The 16,276-nt window shown below is 46.5% G+C and overlaps 1 protein-coding gene across 1 annotated transcript in view; it reads right to left on the reverse strand.

Annotated features, from left to right (window-relative positions):
• Positions 1-16,276, reverse strand: part of PRKX (protein kinase X-linked) — a 77,782-nt gene that overhangs the window by 22,226 nt on the left and 39,280 nt on the right. The window contains exon 3 of the mRNA XM_035029671.1: positions 10,056-10,319. Within this exon, the coding sequence (XP_034885562.1) occupies positions 10,056-10,319 (264 nt within the window). The remainder of the gene's footprint in view (positions 1-10,055; positions 10,320-16,276) is intronic.

Below are 16,276 nucleotides of genomic sequence, written 5' to 3' on the forward strand. Positions count from 1 at the left end.
CAAGGTCGCCTGAAGCTAGCTGGAAATTGAGCTCTTAGGTCATATTAAGACCAGGTGGAGGTGGCCACAGGTCATTATATATGCATCAGGGACAGTGTCTCCACTTGCATTTGGAAAGGTGAGTCTCTTTCTGGCTCTGTCCTGGGTAAGAGGCACAGGTGGAAGGCTGTATAAATTTCCAGTTTCTAAGTTGCCCTGGGTAGCCCGATACTTCTTTAGAAGACCTTCCTGCAAACGGTGCTGGTGCTTCATGGATGTACACAGAGGCATAAACTGCTAGGGAGCTTCAGACAGCAGTAAACATGTAAAGATGAGACAAAGAGCCCCGGATGTTATTCAGAGACCGCTGGTCCAAGCTGTGAATTATCCATGCCCCAGGTCTTTTTTCCTGCTCACCCAGCTCTTGGAGAGCAGGCAAGGTGACACCTGACGTTCTCAGTATGCTCACTGTTATCAGTTCCACCGCGGCAGGGGTAGGAGACCGTGTTAATGAAAGAAAGACGGTATTCTAATTGCTCATGTGTTCTTAAACTCTCATCGCCTGCCAGGGCATCTGCACAGGGGCAAACTGTGTTCCCCCCAAAAGTCCTAAACCCCAGAGTCTGTGAATGTGATCTTATTTGGAAATAGGGTCTTGCAGATGTAATCAAGTTAAGATGATGTCATATTGTTGGATCAAGATGAACTAACTCAGTAACTGGTGTCCTTGTAAGAAGAGGGAGAGACCAAGAGATCTCTCTCCACCATGTGAGGACACAGTGAGTAGACAGCCATGTAAAAGCCAGCAAGAGTCCTCACCAGGAACCAAGTTGCCCGGCACCCTGAGCTTGGACTTCCAGCCTCCAGAGCTGTGACAAATCAATCTCCTGTAAGGCTGTCAATCCTATCAGATTAGGACCCCACTCTCCTGACCTCACTGAACCTCAATTACCTCCTAAAAGCACTATCTCTAAATACAGTTGCCTTGGGAGGGTTAAAGCTTCAACACATGAATTTTGGAGGGACATAATTCAGTCCATAGCAATGATGGTGACGGTGATATGATGGTGGTGGTGGTGGTGATGAGGATGGTGATGATGATGATGGTGAAGGTGATGGTGGTGGTGGTGATGAGGATGGTGATGATGATGGTGAAGGTGATGGTGGTGGTGGTGGTGGTGATGAGGATGGTGATGATGATGATGGTGAAGGTGGTGATGGTGGTGATGATGGGGATACTGATGATGGAGATAATAAAGTCAGAAGCACCTTATGTCTACTCAAAGCTTACGATGTGCCAGGAACTGTTCTAAGGATGTACTTTCCAATTAGCAGACCCACCCATTCTTAGCAACAATCCTAGAGTAAGAACAATTCTCACTTCTCAGACGAGCAAAGCAAGGCATGCAGAGGCAATAACACACCCAAGCTGACCAGCCTAATAGTATCACGGTCCAATAGCGGCAAGTATCCCCACATCTCCCCTCTTCACTCCTCATCCCCGCTCTGTGATGCGCCCAGTAACAGAGGCTGACGGTAACAGAAAGAAATGTGACCTGGAAGTCACAAGGTACCATCACTTGGCAGTTGTGGGAATATGGGCAAGTCATCTCCCACTCAGGACGGTATGGTGACATGGATCCAGCTCCATCTATTACTCTATCTTCGGGCTCTACCATATGACAACACGAGGTACCTCAATATGTGGCCTTTTCCGTCTGGCTTCTTTCACTCGGGATAATTGCTTTCAGGGTTCACTGATGGGGTTTTGTTACTTTTCGTGGCTGAATGACCATCCATGGTATGAATATACCTTCTGGTCGGTTTTAACCAGTTCACACAGCACACGGTCTGGTTCGGGGGGGGGTTAAGCAAACTGCATCTGGAAATGGCCAGATGGTGAATATACTGAATAGGTAACATATTTTCATTGCGCAGAAACTAAATTGGTATTAAAAGGTATGCACTGGGATGCCTGGGTGGCTCGGTCGGTTGGGCATCTGCCTTCAGCTCAGGTCATGATCCCAGGGTCCTGGGATCGAGTCCCCCATCGGGCTCTGTGCTCAGCGGGGAGCCTGCTTCTCCCTCTGCCTGCCATTCCCCCTGCTTGTGTGCTCTCTAACAAATAAATAAAATCTTAAATAAATAAATAAAAATAAAAGGTATGCACTGCTGTCCATAATAGCCAAACTATGGCAAGATGTCCATCAACAGATAAATGGATAAAGAAGATGTGATATATATACACACAATGGAGTATTACTCAGCCATCAGAAAGAATGAAATCTTGCCATTTGCAACAACGTGGATGGAACTAGAGGGTAGTATGCTAAGCGAAAAACATCAATCTGAGAAAGAAAAATACCATGATTTCACTTGTATGTAGAATTTAAGAAGCAAAACAGATGAACATAGGGGAAGGGAAGGAAAAATAAGACAAAATCAGAGAGGGAGACAAACCATAAGAGATTCTTAACTCTAGGACACAAACTGAGGGTTGCTGGAGTGGAGGTGGGTGGGAGATAGGGTAATGGGGTGATGGACATTTGGAGGACACATGATGTGATGAGCACCGGGTGTTATATGCAATGGATGAATCACTAAATTCTACCTCTGAAACTAATAATCACTATATGTTAACTAAATTGAATTTAAATTAAAAACTTTTAAAAATGGTATGCATTGTCAAGTGTCACTCTCTTGCTCTATTTACTCCCAAGCCCCTCACTTACTTTACAAATAAAGTTTTATTGGCACACAGCCACATGCACCTATTGTCTCTGGCCATCTGGTCTCTGTGTCAGACACAGAACTCTCCTCCTGTAGCCTGAGAGCAGCTGTAGACAAGACGTAAACAAACTATGTGAGTGTGTTCTAATAAAACTTTATTTAGAAAACACAAGTGGTGGGCCAGATCCCATGGGCTGTTGTTTGCTGAGCCCTGGTGTAGGGGAAAGAATTAGAGAGAGGGATGGATTTCAAAGCCTGGTTCTCATCTAACCCTCAATCTTTTATAGCTTTGGTTTTCGTTTCCATGAATCAAAGGCCCTCGCCAGTTCCACGACTTAACTTGGCTTGGTTCTCTGGCTAGCTGCCTAACAAAGGGATTAAAACATTTTGACCCACATCTTGGGCCGGAACATTTCCACTACAGGGTCGCGCACCAAGGTCAGCTGTGTGCGTTACTGCAAGGACTTGCTTCTGTGAATAAATGCAGTGGGTAGGTGAGAGTTTCAGGGTAAGCAAAGAGGTACAAGAAAAAGTCATAAAAACTAAGTAAAAACCCATGGTCTTAAATATCAACTAGTAAAGTTTGGACTCAGCGTTTGCTTTTCTCTTTAAAATGAAAATGCGTTCTTTAATTCTGTCCCCCAAGAATTCTTAGAAGCAATGAAACCCCCACAGCAAACGGCACCCCTTGAGGGGTCTTTAAATACCATTTCCCACCAACAGTGTCCAGAGTTCCTTAAAGAACTGGCTGACTCCAGGGTAGAGAGGAGACACGTAGGGCTCCTCTAGTCAATGAAAGCAAGGTCGTTCTCAAAGCCAATGGGATACTGACAAAAAGGTAGAGGTGGCAGCTTGAAGGGGCTCCTACAAAGATGGGACTGTTGTTGCTTTTTTAATTGAGGCAAAATTCATGAAACGTAAAATCTGCCATTTTATTAATTTTTTAAGTTTATTTTTTTAGTAATCTCTACATCCAACGTGGGTCTCGAACTCACAATCCCTGAGATCAAGAGTTGCGCTCTTCCAGGGCGCCTGGGTGGCTCAGTTGGTTGAGCGACTGCCTTCGGCTCAGGTCATGATCCCGGAGTCCCAGGATCGAGTCCCACATCGGGCTCTCTGCTCAGCAGGGAGGCTACTTCTCCCTGTAACCCTCCTCCCTCTCCTGCTCTCTGTCTCTCATTCTCTCTCTCTCAAATAAATAAATAAAATCTTAAGAAAAAAAAAAAAAAGAGTTGCGCTCTTCCAACTGAGCCAGCCAGGCACCCCCAAATTTGCCATTTTAAAGCAAGCCATTTTGTGGCATTTGGTACATTCAGAATGTTGTGCGACCACCACCTGTCTAGATCAAAAGCATTTTCATCTGCTCAAAAGGAGAGTCTGAGCCCATTATGTGGTCACTGCCTATTAAGAGGAGGGCAATTCAAGCACAGAGGAAAAAAAAACAAAAGGACTGCTTTGAATTAAAAACACATGAGATCATGTGTCTTCTGAGTGGTAGCATTAAAAAAATGCAATGGCCCCATCTGAGGTCACTAAGGGCCCAGGTCATGATTCTGGAAACCCTTAAATGAACTGAATGAATGATGGACTGCCTGCCTGCTCTCATGAAGGATGGTATTTGAAGGTGGCTGATGAGGGAAAGGGGCTCTTTACAGAAGAACTCCACCTGAGAAATGCAGAAAGACTGACCAAGAGAGAGCATCAGCATTTTGTCATTTCTCACAGAATGGGGGAGCAAGCAGCGCCCCTGGTGGGCCCTAAGCCCACAGGTTACACGGTGACGGTGACAGAGTGGACCGTGGGAAGGGAGGCCAGGCAGGGAACACTTGGACCCATGTATGCAAGGACAAGCACCTACTGTATGCTTCTTGCTACCAGGCAAAAGCAACAATAACAAAAAATCCAGCACCATGTTTCTCCAAAGCCAAAAAGAAAGGAAGGAACAGAAGTGAGGATCCAATGAGCCTGAATTTAATCCAGTTCAAAGATCTAACCACCAGCTCACAAGAAACAAAGGGGACAGAGGAACAAGGCAAAGGACACCATGAAGAAGCAACCCACCCAATCTAGATCACGGGGCTTCCGATGGGGCTTACCCCGGGTTATTTCACAAATAAATGGTATGAGTTGGGGGAGAGGGGGAGGTGAAATGGGAAATTTATGGATTTAATGGAGCTAAGAGACAAAACAGCCAAATGCAATGTAGAAACCTTGGTCAGATCCTGTTTACGGGGAAGAAAAAGACATTTCTGAGATGTGGGGGAAATCTGAATATTGACGGGGAGTTAGATGCTCCTAAGGAATTTTTTCTTTTGTTCTCTAAGATGTGATCATGGCACTGATGCTATTCTTTTTAAGTCATTATCCATTACAGAAAGCACGGTGAGCACTTGTTTTAAAATAATATAAGGAATGAAAACGTGGGAGAGGTAAAAAGTCAAATAAGGTGGCAAGGCTTTGATGCCTACTGAATCTGTGTGATGGGCACACAGGATTTAAGGTTAACTACTCTCTCTGCTTTTGTGGATGTTTGAGAACGTTAAGTAACAATCGTCAAAGATTAGGTACAATGTCATTTATCCCAGCCAAGAGGCCGGGCATGAAAATCCAAAGGATAGCGCTCAATGTCACATCTAAATTTTAAAAACTACAACAGAGGGGCACCTGGGTGGCTCAGTCGTTAAGCGTCTGCCTTCGGCCCAGGTCATGATCCCAGGGTCCTGGGATCGAGCCCCGCATTGGGCTCCCTGCTCCGTGGGAGACCTGCTTCTTCCTCTCCCGCTCCCCCCGCTTGTGTTCCCTCTCTCTGTCAAATAAATAAAATCTTAAAAAAAAAAAAAAAAACTACAACAGAATAACTAAATTAAATGTATCGGCACTTTTGTTTTAATCATTTTAGAGAATGAAAAATAATCCTAGTGTGTCCCTTATTCTGTTAGGCAGCCTACCTGCATAACAGCAAGTGTGCATGCCGAAGACTTTTGTACGAAAAAAGAACTATCACTGTAATTAAACAAGAGTTCTGTAAGATTATGGTACAAGAGGAAAAATCCATCCATTATTGAGAACCTAGGGAAAGCCTGAGACTCAGAGTTACCATGAACAAATGAGAATACAATTGGTAGAGGGAAGAACATCGAATTATATTTAACCATGTTGTATCCCATGCTGTAAAAAAAAAAAAAGGAGAAACATGCTTTTCTCAATTACGTGTTCAAAAATATTACTGGAGATGAAGCTCTGTTTGGTTCCATGTCTTTTGTAGTGATCCCTGGGGACGTTTCTTTCCATGTTTATGTAAAAGTACTGTCACTTGTCGGAATCCTGAACGGGAAGGGTGGCCATGCCTACGTGCCCATGAGCATCACGTCTCCAGGGCTGGGTCAGAAGGGAGAGACCTCATCAAGCAAACCGAGAAAAACACACAGAAAGAAGCGAGAAAAATGTTTTTGCAATTGACAAAGTCCATGACTAAAAGCAATATATCCAAAAATAAAATAAATGAAAATTTCCTTTAAAAAGCAATATATCAAGATGGTAATGAAGCCTTATCTTCCAAATTCAACGTCTTTTTTTTCCCCCCAAGATTTTATTTATTTGAGAGAGAGAGAGAGAAAGCACAGGCAGGGGGAGAGGCAGAGGGAGAAGCAGGCTCCCGGCTGAACAGGGAGCCTGACTTAGGGCTCCATCCATCCTAGGACCCTGGGATCATGACCTAAGCCAAAGGCAGACGCTTCACCGACTGAGCCACCCAGGTGGCCCAAAGTTCAACATCTTAAGTAAATTAATTGTTTGATGTTATGTACAAAGCCACCATCATGCATTTACTCTTAAATGCACATACTGGATTTACTGCTCGCCAAACTTATCATCAAGCTAATTTGTGAAATATTTCACATCTGGTGGGTTTGAATCAGACTTCCAAATAAAATGACTATAAAAAAAAAAAAAGAGACATATATGTACCATATATCACGTGCTGCCAATAGGGGGCACCCTCAACGTTATAAACCAATTATCCTGTGTTAAGAAGGTCTTTGTTCATAAGGTTATGGAAAAGCACTTCATTTTTATGTGCTTTCCTCTTAGAAAGGTAATAGATGAAATCCTATAGGGGAAAATCAGATTGAATTTAACTGCATCACAAAGTGTTCCCAGGATGGCCGCTTTCTTAAAAACCGTCAGAGATGAGTCATTTAATGTAAAACTGCTCCCCCGCACAATCAAGTTTCTCATAAATGCAGCTGTTTCCATAACACGAAGAAATATAATTATCACCTTAGCCAACCCCACGTCATCAATGTATCTTTTCCTGAGTTTTTATTTTTAAGGAATCTCTACACCCAGTGTGGGGCTTGAACTGACAAGCCTGAGACCAAGACCCACGCTGAGATCAAGAGTCAGATGCTTAACCCACTGAGTCACCCAGGAACCCCTCAAAGTTTTATTTTTATTTAAATAATCTCTACACCCAGTGTGGGGCTCGAACTCACAACCCCGAGATCAAGAGTCCCAAGCTCCACGGACTGAGCCAGCCTGGTGTCCCTAACAGTGTGTTTTCTAGATCGGCCTGTCCAGTATGGGGCCACCAGCCCCATGTACTTCAGGAGCACTTAAAATGTACTAAGGAATTAAGATTTTAATCTTTTAATTTAAAATTAAATTTAAAAAGCAATACTCGAGGGGCGCCTGGGTGGCTCAGTTGGTTAAGCGACTGCCTTCAGCTCAGGTCATGATCCTGGGGTCCCTGGATCGAGTCCCGCATCGGGCTCCCTGCTCAGCGGGGAGCCTGCTTCTCCCTCTGACCCTCCTCCCTCTCATGCTCTCTGTCTCTCATTCTCTCTCTCTCAAATAAATAAATAAAATCTTTAAAAAAATAAAAAAATAAAAAATAGAAAAAATAAAAAAAATAAAAAGCAATACTCGATGCAGTTACTGAGAAAGTTCCCGGTGTTTTTGGAGAGCCTGGGCATGTGAATCTTATTTTTCCAACTGTAAATGTTTTGGACGTTAAATAAAGATCAAGTATTTCTGATGAAAATATAGTACCCTAATTGGGATGCGCCACCCTGATAAAATGCACAAGGGATTTCAAAAACTTAGCAGCAGAAATTCATGTAAATCCTCTCAATTTTTGCACTGATTATACGTTGAAATACTTGTATTTGAGATATACCGAATTAAACAGGCTATCTTACTCAATTTCTACTTTCTTTTCTAAAGATTTTATTTTTAGGTACGCTGTATGCCCAACGTGGGACTCGAACTCACAACCCTGTGATGAGCTGCACGCTCTACCGACGGAGCCGGCCAGGCGCCCCAAAATTTTTACTTTTTTAAAACAAGGCTTCTTGGGGCGCTTGGGTGGCTCCGTCGTTGAGCGACTGCCTTTGGCTCAGGTCATGATCCCAGGGTCCTGGGATCGAGCCCCGCATCGGGCTCCCTGCTCGGCGGGGAGCCTGCTTCCCCCTCTCCCACTCCCCCTGCTTGTGTTCTCTCTCTCGCTGTGTCTCTATCAAATAAATAAATAAAATATTTAAATAAATAAATAAATAAATAAAACGAGGCTTCTTGAAGAATTTAAATCCTACATGAGGTGTCCAGGGGAACAAAACATACACCTTGACCCTTCTCCGTGGAATATTTTAGGACTGTAGGTGTGATGGTATCAGCAAAAGACAGCCCTGTCTCCCTCCATCTCTGGGTCTGTGACTCTCTTCCACGCCTAATTGTACCAAGCGACCAATGAGCCAACTGGGGAATATAGCAAAGAAAGCTCAACGTTTTAGTAGGGGGGATAAACACAGCGAAATAACCAGCTTTGCAAGTACATCAGCCTCACTGAAGTGGAATTTGTACGTGTATACGTTACATATTCTATAATTGCACACATTTGCTGTAAATGTTTTCCCAGCGGCATGGGGCAGTCTGGATCATTGGGCGAAGTACGCGAAGAAGACATTGTACGCCCGACTACGTTAAGGTTTCATTTTACAGGACTAGTCGTGATGAGATCAACGTCGGTGCTAATGATGCTGAAATGACGTTTGTTCCGGTGAGCCCAGTGTTAGAAATCGACGTTACAGAATTCAGCGGACATACAGATCTGTGGGCTTTCATTTACACAGAAAAACACTGAAACAGATGATAATCTGCTTGTTCAGCAAGAGGACTTTTTCGCTGTTTCGTTAGTCTTCAGAAACAAAAAGCAAGATAGGGAAGTATTTTAAAACGACCCCAAGATGACCTCGTGCATAATCTCTTCTTGTCAAAGATGGTGAAGTGATCATATGCACCTCTGCTCCCTCCCAAAAGGCAATGAGGAATGACAGGAAGGGGTTTTTAAAAAGTGCAAAGCATGGGGCGTCCGGGTGGCTCAGTGGGTTAAGCGTCTGCCTTCGGCTCAGGTCATGATTTTAGGGTCCCAGGATCGAGCCCCACATCGGGCTCCCTGCTCAGCGGGCAGCCTGCTTCTCCCTCCACCTCTGCCCCTCCCCGCCCAGCTCGTGCTGTCTCTCTCCCTCTCCCAAATGAATAAAATCTTAAAAAAAAAGAAAGCGTAATACATGAGGTTTCAGAAGGGGCAAGCGGACAGCAGGATCAAAATTTTGGAAGCTATCCCAGGAGCTGGACCAGAAAAACAGAACAAGCCAACCCGAGTGTTGAAAGCGGTCTTCTGCTGAGAGTGGAAATGAGCTGGGGGCGGGGGGGGCGGGGAGCTCCTTGACACACAGTATGCACAACTGTATACTTCTGATAAAAAGAATGAGTCATCTGAGATACAGCACTGCGTATCTGCCGATGGCTAATATCAAAGAGGCAAGACAGGCGCTGGCGAGGATGCGGAGAAAGGGGAGCAGTCGTGCACTGTTGGTGGGAATGCAAGCCGGGGCAGCCCCTGTGGAGGAGGGCGCGGAGGGTCCTCAGAAAGTTAAAAATGGAGCTACCCTACGACCCGGTAACTGCACATCTGGGTATTTATGTGAAGAAAATGAGAACAGTGCCTTAAAGACATCCTTGAACCCTCCTGCTCACTGCAGTATTATTTACAGCACCACGACATGGAAGCAACCTAAGTGTCCACCCACACATGAACGGACAAAGGAAACGTGGTCTCCACGCACAATGGGCTACAATTCGCCCTGAAAAAGGACACCCCGCCACTGGCGACACCGCGGATGGACCCTGAGGCCACTATGCCGAGGAAGGTAAGCCGGGCACAGGAGAAACACCATCACGGCACGCGGGGTCCCTTCCATGTGGAATCCCAACACAACCGAACTCGCGGGAGCGGGGAGGAGCGTGGCGGCTGCCGGACGCGGCCACGGGTGACCGCGGCCACTTACTTGTCCACCAGCTTCTTGGCGAAGCCGAAGTCGGTGAGCTTGATGTGACCCTCCCGGTCCAGCAGTATGTTTTCCGGCTTCAAGTCCCTGTAGACGATCTCCCTGGAGTGCAGGTACTCGATGGCGCAGACGATCTCCGCGGAGTAGAACAGCCCCGTGGTGCTGGAGAAGCGGCCCCGGTTACGCAGGTAGCTGAACAGCTCGCCGCCCGGCACGAACTCCATCAGCATGTAGAGGAAGCGCTCGTCGTGACACGTCCAGAACCTGCAGGAGGGCAGCACGGGAGTGAGCGCAGCGCCGCGGGTCCCCGCCAACGAAGGTCAGCGCCAGACACCTGCTGCGGTGCGGGGCACGGACGGACAGGAAGGATGTCGTCTACGTCGACGGGAGGCTATTCATGCCGAGGAATGGATGCTACAATACGCAGGTGGGTGGGCAGGTGTGAAAATCTGCTAGACGTGGATGTTAAGATATGGCACCAATAAAACGTAAGGGGGCACCTGGGGGGCTCCGTCGGTGAAGCGTCTGCCTTCGGCTCAGGTCATGATCTCAGGGTCCTGGGATGGAGCCCTGTGCTGGGCTCCCTGCTCAGCAGGAAGCCTGCTTCTCCCTCTGCCCCATCCACCCAGCTCATGCTCTCTCTCTCTCTCAAATAAATAAAATCTTAAAAAAAAATCTTGGCCAACAGGCTGAATTGTGTCCGCCAAAGTTATACGTGGAAGCCCTAGCCCCCAGGACTTCAGAATGGGAACATGTGAGGGAATAAGGTCTTTGAACAGGACATTAAGGTATAATGAGGTCACTAGAGTGGGCTCTGATCCCATAGGCCTGGGGTCCTTATAAGAAGAGGAGATGAGGACACAGACACACACAGACGACCACGTGAGGACATGGGCAGAACATGGGATCTACACACCAGGGAGGAAGGTCTCAGGAGGAACCAGCCCTCGGCCCCGCCTGGATCTCAGACTCCCAGCCTCCAGGACTATGGGAAATAAATGCGTGTTGTTTAAGCCCTTCAGTCTGTGGGATTCTTACAGCCCAAGCAAATTCATGCACAGTGGACACATTTTCGGGGATCACACCTGGTTCGGCCAGCTGGCCCTGTAATTGAGACTGGAAACGTAACAGTAAATGAACGGACTGCCTCGCAAACACCTGCCAGGGTAAGGTGGCCATTAAAAATGTCCGAGAGAGTCAGAAGAGGCGCATCCTCCTTACAAAGGCATTCTATTACTAGAAGGAGAGGTGGGGGAGGGGGGATGACAGAAGACGCCAGGTCTGTCTGTTTCCGAGGAGAAGTCCTGACAAAAGGAAACAATAAAAAACACATTGTAGGGAGATCAACGGTGATGGAGGAAGAATATTTTCTCATAGAGGAGACGTGGGAAGAAGAGAAACAAGCTTTGGAACTATGCTCTGCATTTTTGAGAGGACGCAGCAAGTACACAAGTATGTGCATGATATAATCAGCAGTAAGAGACGTCCCCCAGTAAAAGCCACCCTGCCAGGATGGGGGTCGTACAGGACGGTGTTAACCATGGCCATGCTATGGTGTTAATACTGCAAGGCTCCCGCTTGCATCTTCTGTGATCAGGACAACATGGTGCTTCCCTTCAGAGCTGTCTCCCCGTGAGCTGCATCCATCTGGGCTTCACCACAAATACAATTATGCCCAGAGAACAGGCCATCCCTTCGGGAGGATGCTCAGGACACCTGCTCTACCGGAGGGTCTCACCTGCCGGGATGGGCCATTCCAATGAAATAAAGTAAAATGGGGGGAGATAGGTTGCCACAACATGAAGACTAACTCGAAGGAAAATCACAAAGGGATAAGCACATGCAGTGGTCAGGACGGTATGAGTTAAGGCAAATAAAGGAAAACATGTGACGGAAGAGAGGAAAAAAATCCCAATCACAGAAATGAAAAACTCTGCTAGTATTTCAAAAAGAGTGTCTGGTTTGCTACTCAGGGTGTTTCCAGGTATTAGCAAAACACGGGTCATGTGTACAAAAAGCTTTCACGAAATGCACGGGGGGGGACATGTAGACCCTTTGCAATAAGGGTGCCATTCCGAATGACACGTACCCACAAACGGGCTTTGCACAAATGCTGTCCTGTCTCCGAGCTGCTACCAGCGATGTGACCACGGGGACTTGCCGGAAGTCCCTGTTTTCAGTTACTGAAGGCTATGCATCTGTGTCCTGCTTCCCCTTCCCGCTTCTTGCAGCTCAGAAGGCTCAAGTTTTGCAGTGTGGAGGCACAGACTACCCCAACCAGCCACATTCTTTCTATCATTAATTTAAAGCCCAGAGGAGTGTTTCCTTTCGGCCACATGCTCTACTTCTTGATCAGTATGGTAAGAACATCCCTTCCCATGATGTTTCAATATAATTGCTCCGTATTTCAAATGTATATGGTGGCCACACTCTGCTTTCATGGGGGAGCTTGGAATCCAACAACGACTTCACCATTCCGATGGGGAAATATGGTCTAGGATCAACACCGGAGTAGGGAACTTGTAGAATGAACCTCTCTGTAGGCTGGTGACGTTCCAGATTTCTCCAGAACAAGATGAGTGCCTAACTTAGCTAGAACTCACCAGAAAACGCCTGGTGTTCCAGAATTTGGGGGCAGCACGGAGCTCTTGAATCAACCCCAAATGGACAAAACTACCCAACTCATAGCACTACCATTTTCCACAGTTTTGTTGAATTTCATTGAAAAGGTAGGAAAATATGCAGAATCCTGTCTCCCTACCACTCAAATGCCTAAGAACGTGCATGCGCGCGCACACAGACACACGTGCACACTCATCAATGGTATGCACCCATTCTTTGGCTATATTCTATAGCCACTCCTATTGATCCACAGCCAGGATGATAATCTACACAGATTCCCTCTCAGCTCTTGAGAACAATGCATCCACCATGTTGCAATGCAACCTAGTTTCACCCTTCAAAGGCAGGGGAGATAATTCACAATGGGGGAGATTACAACGGGGCCAAGCCAAGCGAGTCAGCCTGTAAGGAATGAAAGAGAACTCTGGGGATTAATCAACCAAGTGGAATGTGTCAACCCCCAAGACAGTAAGGGTGGAGACCAGGAGATTCGGGCAGAAGGAATGAGTCGACGAACTCAGAGTCTGTCACCCGGGTTCCAGGTGAGTTGAATTTCATCCACGGGTAGGTTTATATATATAAAAACTGGCACTTAGTGTCTACCATTCTGCTCCCAATTCCAACATGCGTTGTTCTTTTCCCCACACCACCAAGCAATTCTGTGACTCCAGCTGGGTGTCCTACAATTCAACTCAATTCTGTCACTGGCTACAACAGGAGATCGCATACGATAAGAGTGCAGCCCTACAACACTCCCCCAACACACACATTTCTGATGCCAGTCACAAGTCCAGGTCCCGTGCTTCTGGTAGCGAGCCACTCTAAGGTCAGAGGTTCCAAACTCTCCTCCTTGGGTTCCATTAATCTGCCAGAGGGGCTCACAGAGCTCAGGGAAACATGTTACTCACTGGATCACTGGTTTATTATAAAGAGACAAAACCCAGGACCAGCCGGATGGCAGAGACGCATAGGACCAGGTGTTGGGAAGCTTCCGTGTCTTCTCCAAGTGAGCCACTCTCCCCAAATCTCCCCAAGCTCACCACCCTGGAAGCTCCCCAACCGGGTCCTTCTGTGATTTCATGGAAGCTCTTCATGAAGGCCAGGTTGTTTAAATCACTGGCCATTAGGGATTAACTCAGCCTCCAGCCCCTCTGGCCCCTGGCAGATCTGGGGTGGGACCGAGAATTCCAACCTTCCAATTACAGGATTGGTTCCCCAGGCAACCAGGCCCTGCCCTAGGGTGTTTTCCAAAGTCACCTCATTCACATAACAAAAGCCACCTTTGTCACTCTTATCACTGAGGAAATTCCAAGGATTTTAAGAGCTCAGTGCCAAGGACAAAGACCGAACATCTATTTCTTCTTAAAAATCACAATATCACAGTGACAAATGTCACACACAAATGACTGAGTGGGGAGAACTAGGCCGATATACATTTGTAGCACATTTGTTGCACAAATCTCTCAATAAAATCCAACAGAGCGTCAACAACAACCCAAAAAGGACACTATATATATTAAGTGGGCTATCAATCCTACCTAACAACATCACACTCAGGTGCCATTGGTCACTAGCACCCTTGAGAGGTAACGGCTTTCAAATAAAGGTACTCCATGAGGACTCAAAAACCGAGACTATGAAAAAAAAATTCGTGAGGGCCCAGGTTTCCCTGTCTGTCTTCAAGTCAAATAAATATCCTATGGAAAAAAATTCCACGGACACATCTTTCCTTCAAATTTACATGAATAAGACTTCTCTTATATGGAGAGAATGTGTAATGTGTTGGGCATTATTAATAAGCACCAAAATATTCAAGGAGATGCTGACGTTATTATTACAAAAACATTTATAAGCAGTAAGTCATCGCTTGGGGCTTGTGGGCGGAGAGGACGGGTCTGGATGGCCATAAATGAATTAAAATCTGAGTTTAGAAAATGAGAAACAGGACTAATGGCATCAGCCAATGCACTGGTTAATTCATTCCCATTCCTTGCAGGACTCCGCCCCTTGCATGGAGTCTATAAACAACAAAATGCAAGGGCAAAAGGATGTAAGTGGGTTTGCCACCAGTGGTAGGAGAAAAAGAGGCATTTCTGGATCTAAAGTTCAGTATGTATTAGGAGTCTTGCTCAAGCACCATGGGTCAACAACTCACGAAACACAATCTATCCACATCCATACTCAACTTGCTCTATGCTTCATTTACTGGGTAAATTCTTTTTTAAGATTTTACTTATCCGAGAGAGAGAGAGAGAGAGAGAGAGACATCACGAGTGGTGGGGGGCAGGTACAGGGAGAAGCAGACTGCCCGCTGAGGATCCTGGGATTATGACCTGAGCCAAAAGCAGACACTTAACCGATTGAGCCACCCAGGCGCCCTTACTGGGTAAATTTTGACCAAGGACCCAGTGTATACCAGGCAACAAGCTGGATACACAACAATGGAAAGGGCAGTTCTTTTGCTGATGGTCTTGAGCCTTGCGGGCTAGCTGGGGAACTGAGCATAAATAGGAAACACAGGATGGCAGCAGGGAGTCAAGAGCAGGTGGAAGGAGAGACCCACAGGCAGGATGCACCTCTGGTCAAGAGGCTAGAGGTGGGACATCCAAGAAGGTTGGAAACCGAGACACCAAAGAGCTTGCATTCTATTGTATGCACACAGGAAACCTCCCCCTCCCATGGGATTTGACAGCAAAGAATGGCGCAGGCCAGTGTTCACATCAGAAGGAAGCCCTAGCCTGTATCTGGAGTGGACGCTCAGAAGAAAGCGAGGGATGTGGGTGAGCCGCAGTAGCTTCTCTGAAGATGTCACTGAACTGGACGGATCTTGACGGATCTGGTGTGGTTTAGAACAGGAAAGGGCAGGACCCTGGGCTGGAGCGTGCACAGAGGCAAAGAAAAGCAGATCAAAAATGGCACCCGGGGGGCTGGAAGGGCCATTTGGGGAAGTCGAAAGAAGAGCTGATTGGGGATAGGAGGCCAGGAGGAAGGTCAAGAATTCATGTTTGGACAGAAGGACTCTGAACTGTCTGGGAGGTATCTGAGCAGGACGGACCAGGAGCAAGTGGGACTGGTGGAGGAGAGCAGGATTTCTGGAGCACATGCAGACCAGCACACACACCTGTCCCAACAGCAACATACCAAATGTGTCCTCCAAAACCCCCCATGAGGGATCCCCATGCAGGCAAGACAGAAATAGAGGGAAGGGTATGTATAATATACTGCAATGATGCCCAAACCCTGTGTGCGTGTGTGTTTGTGTGTTCATGCACACTTTTAAAGACACACAGATCCATATCAGACTGTCTATGGGATGACCTGGTGATGAGGGAGAGTGAGAAGAAGATAGGAAAGCCCTGAATGAGACAACCTGAAGAAAAGAAAAACCAAAAAGAGAAAATCTAAAGTCCCTCCACGAATAGGAGGGAGATATAATTCAAGACTGAAAATGCACTCAAGCAGTTAAAGCAGGGACTCGGACAGACACTCATACACTGCATGTTCCTAGCAGCATTATTTATGAGAACCAGAATGTGGAAGCAATCCAAGTGTCCGTGGATGGATGGATGGTTGGTTGGTTGGATGGGTGGGTTGGTTGG

The sequence above is a fragment of the Mirounga leonina genome, unplaced genomic scaffold, assembly GCF_011800145.1.
Source record: "Mirounga leonina isolate KUSES-001 unplaced genomic scaffold, KU_Mleo_1.0 Mir_268, whole genome shotgun sequence".
In the NCBI taxonomy this organism is placed as follows: Eukaryota; Metazoa; Chordata; class Mammalia; order Carnivora; family Phocidae; genus Mirounga; species Mirounga leonina.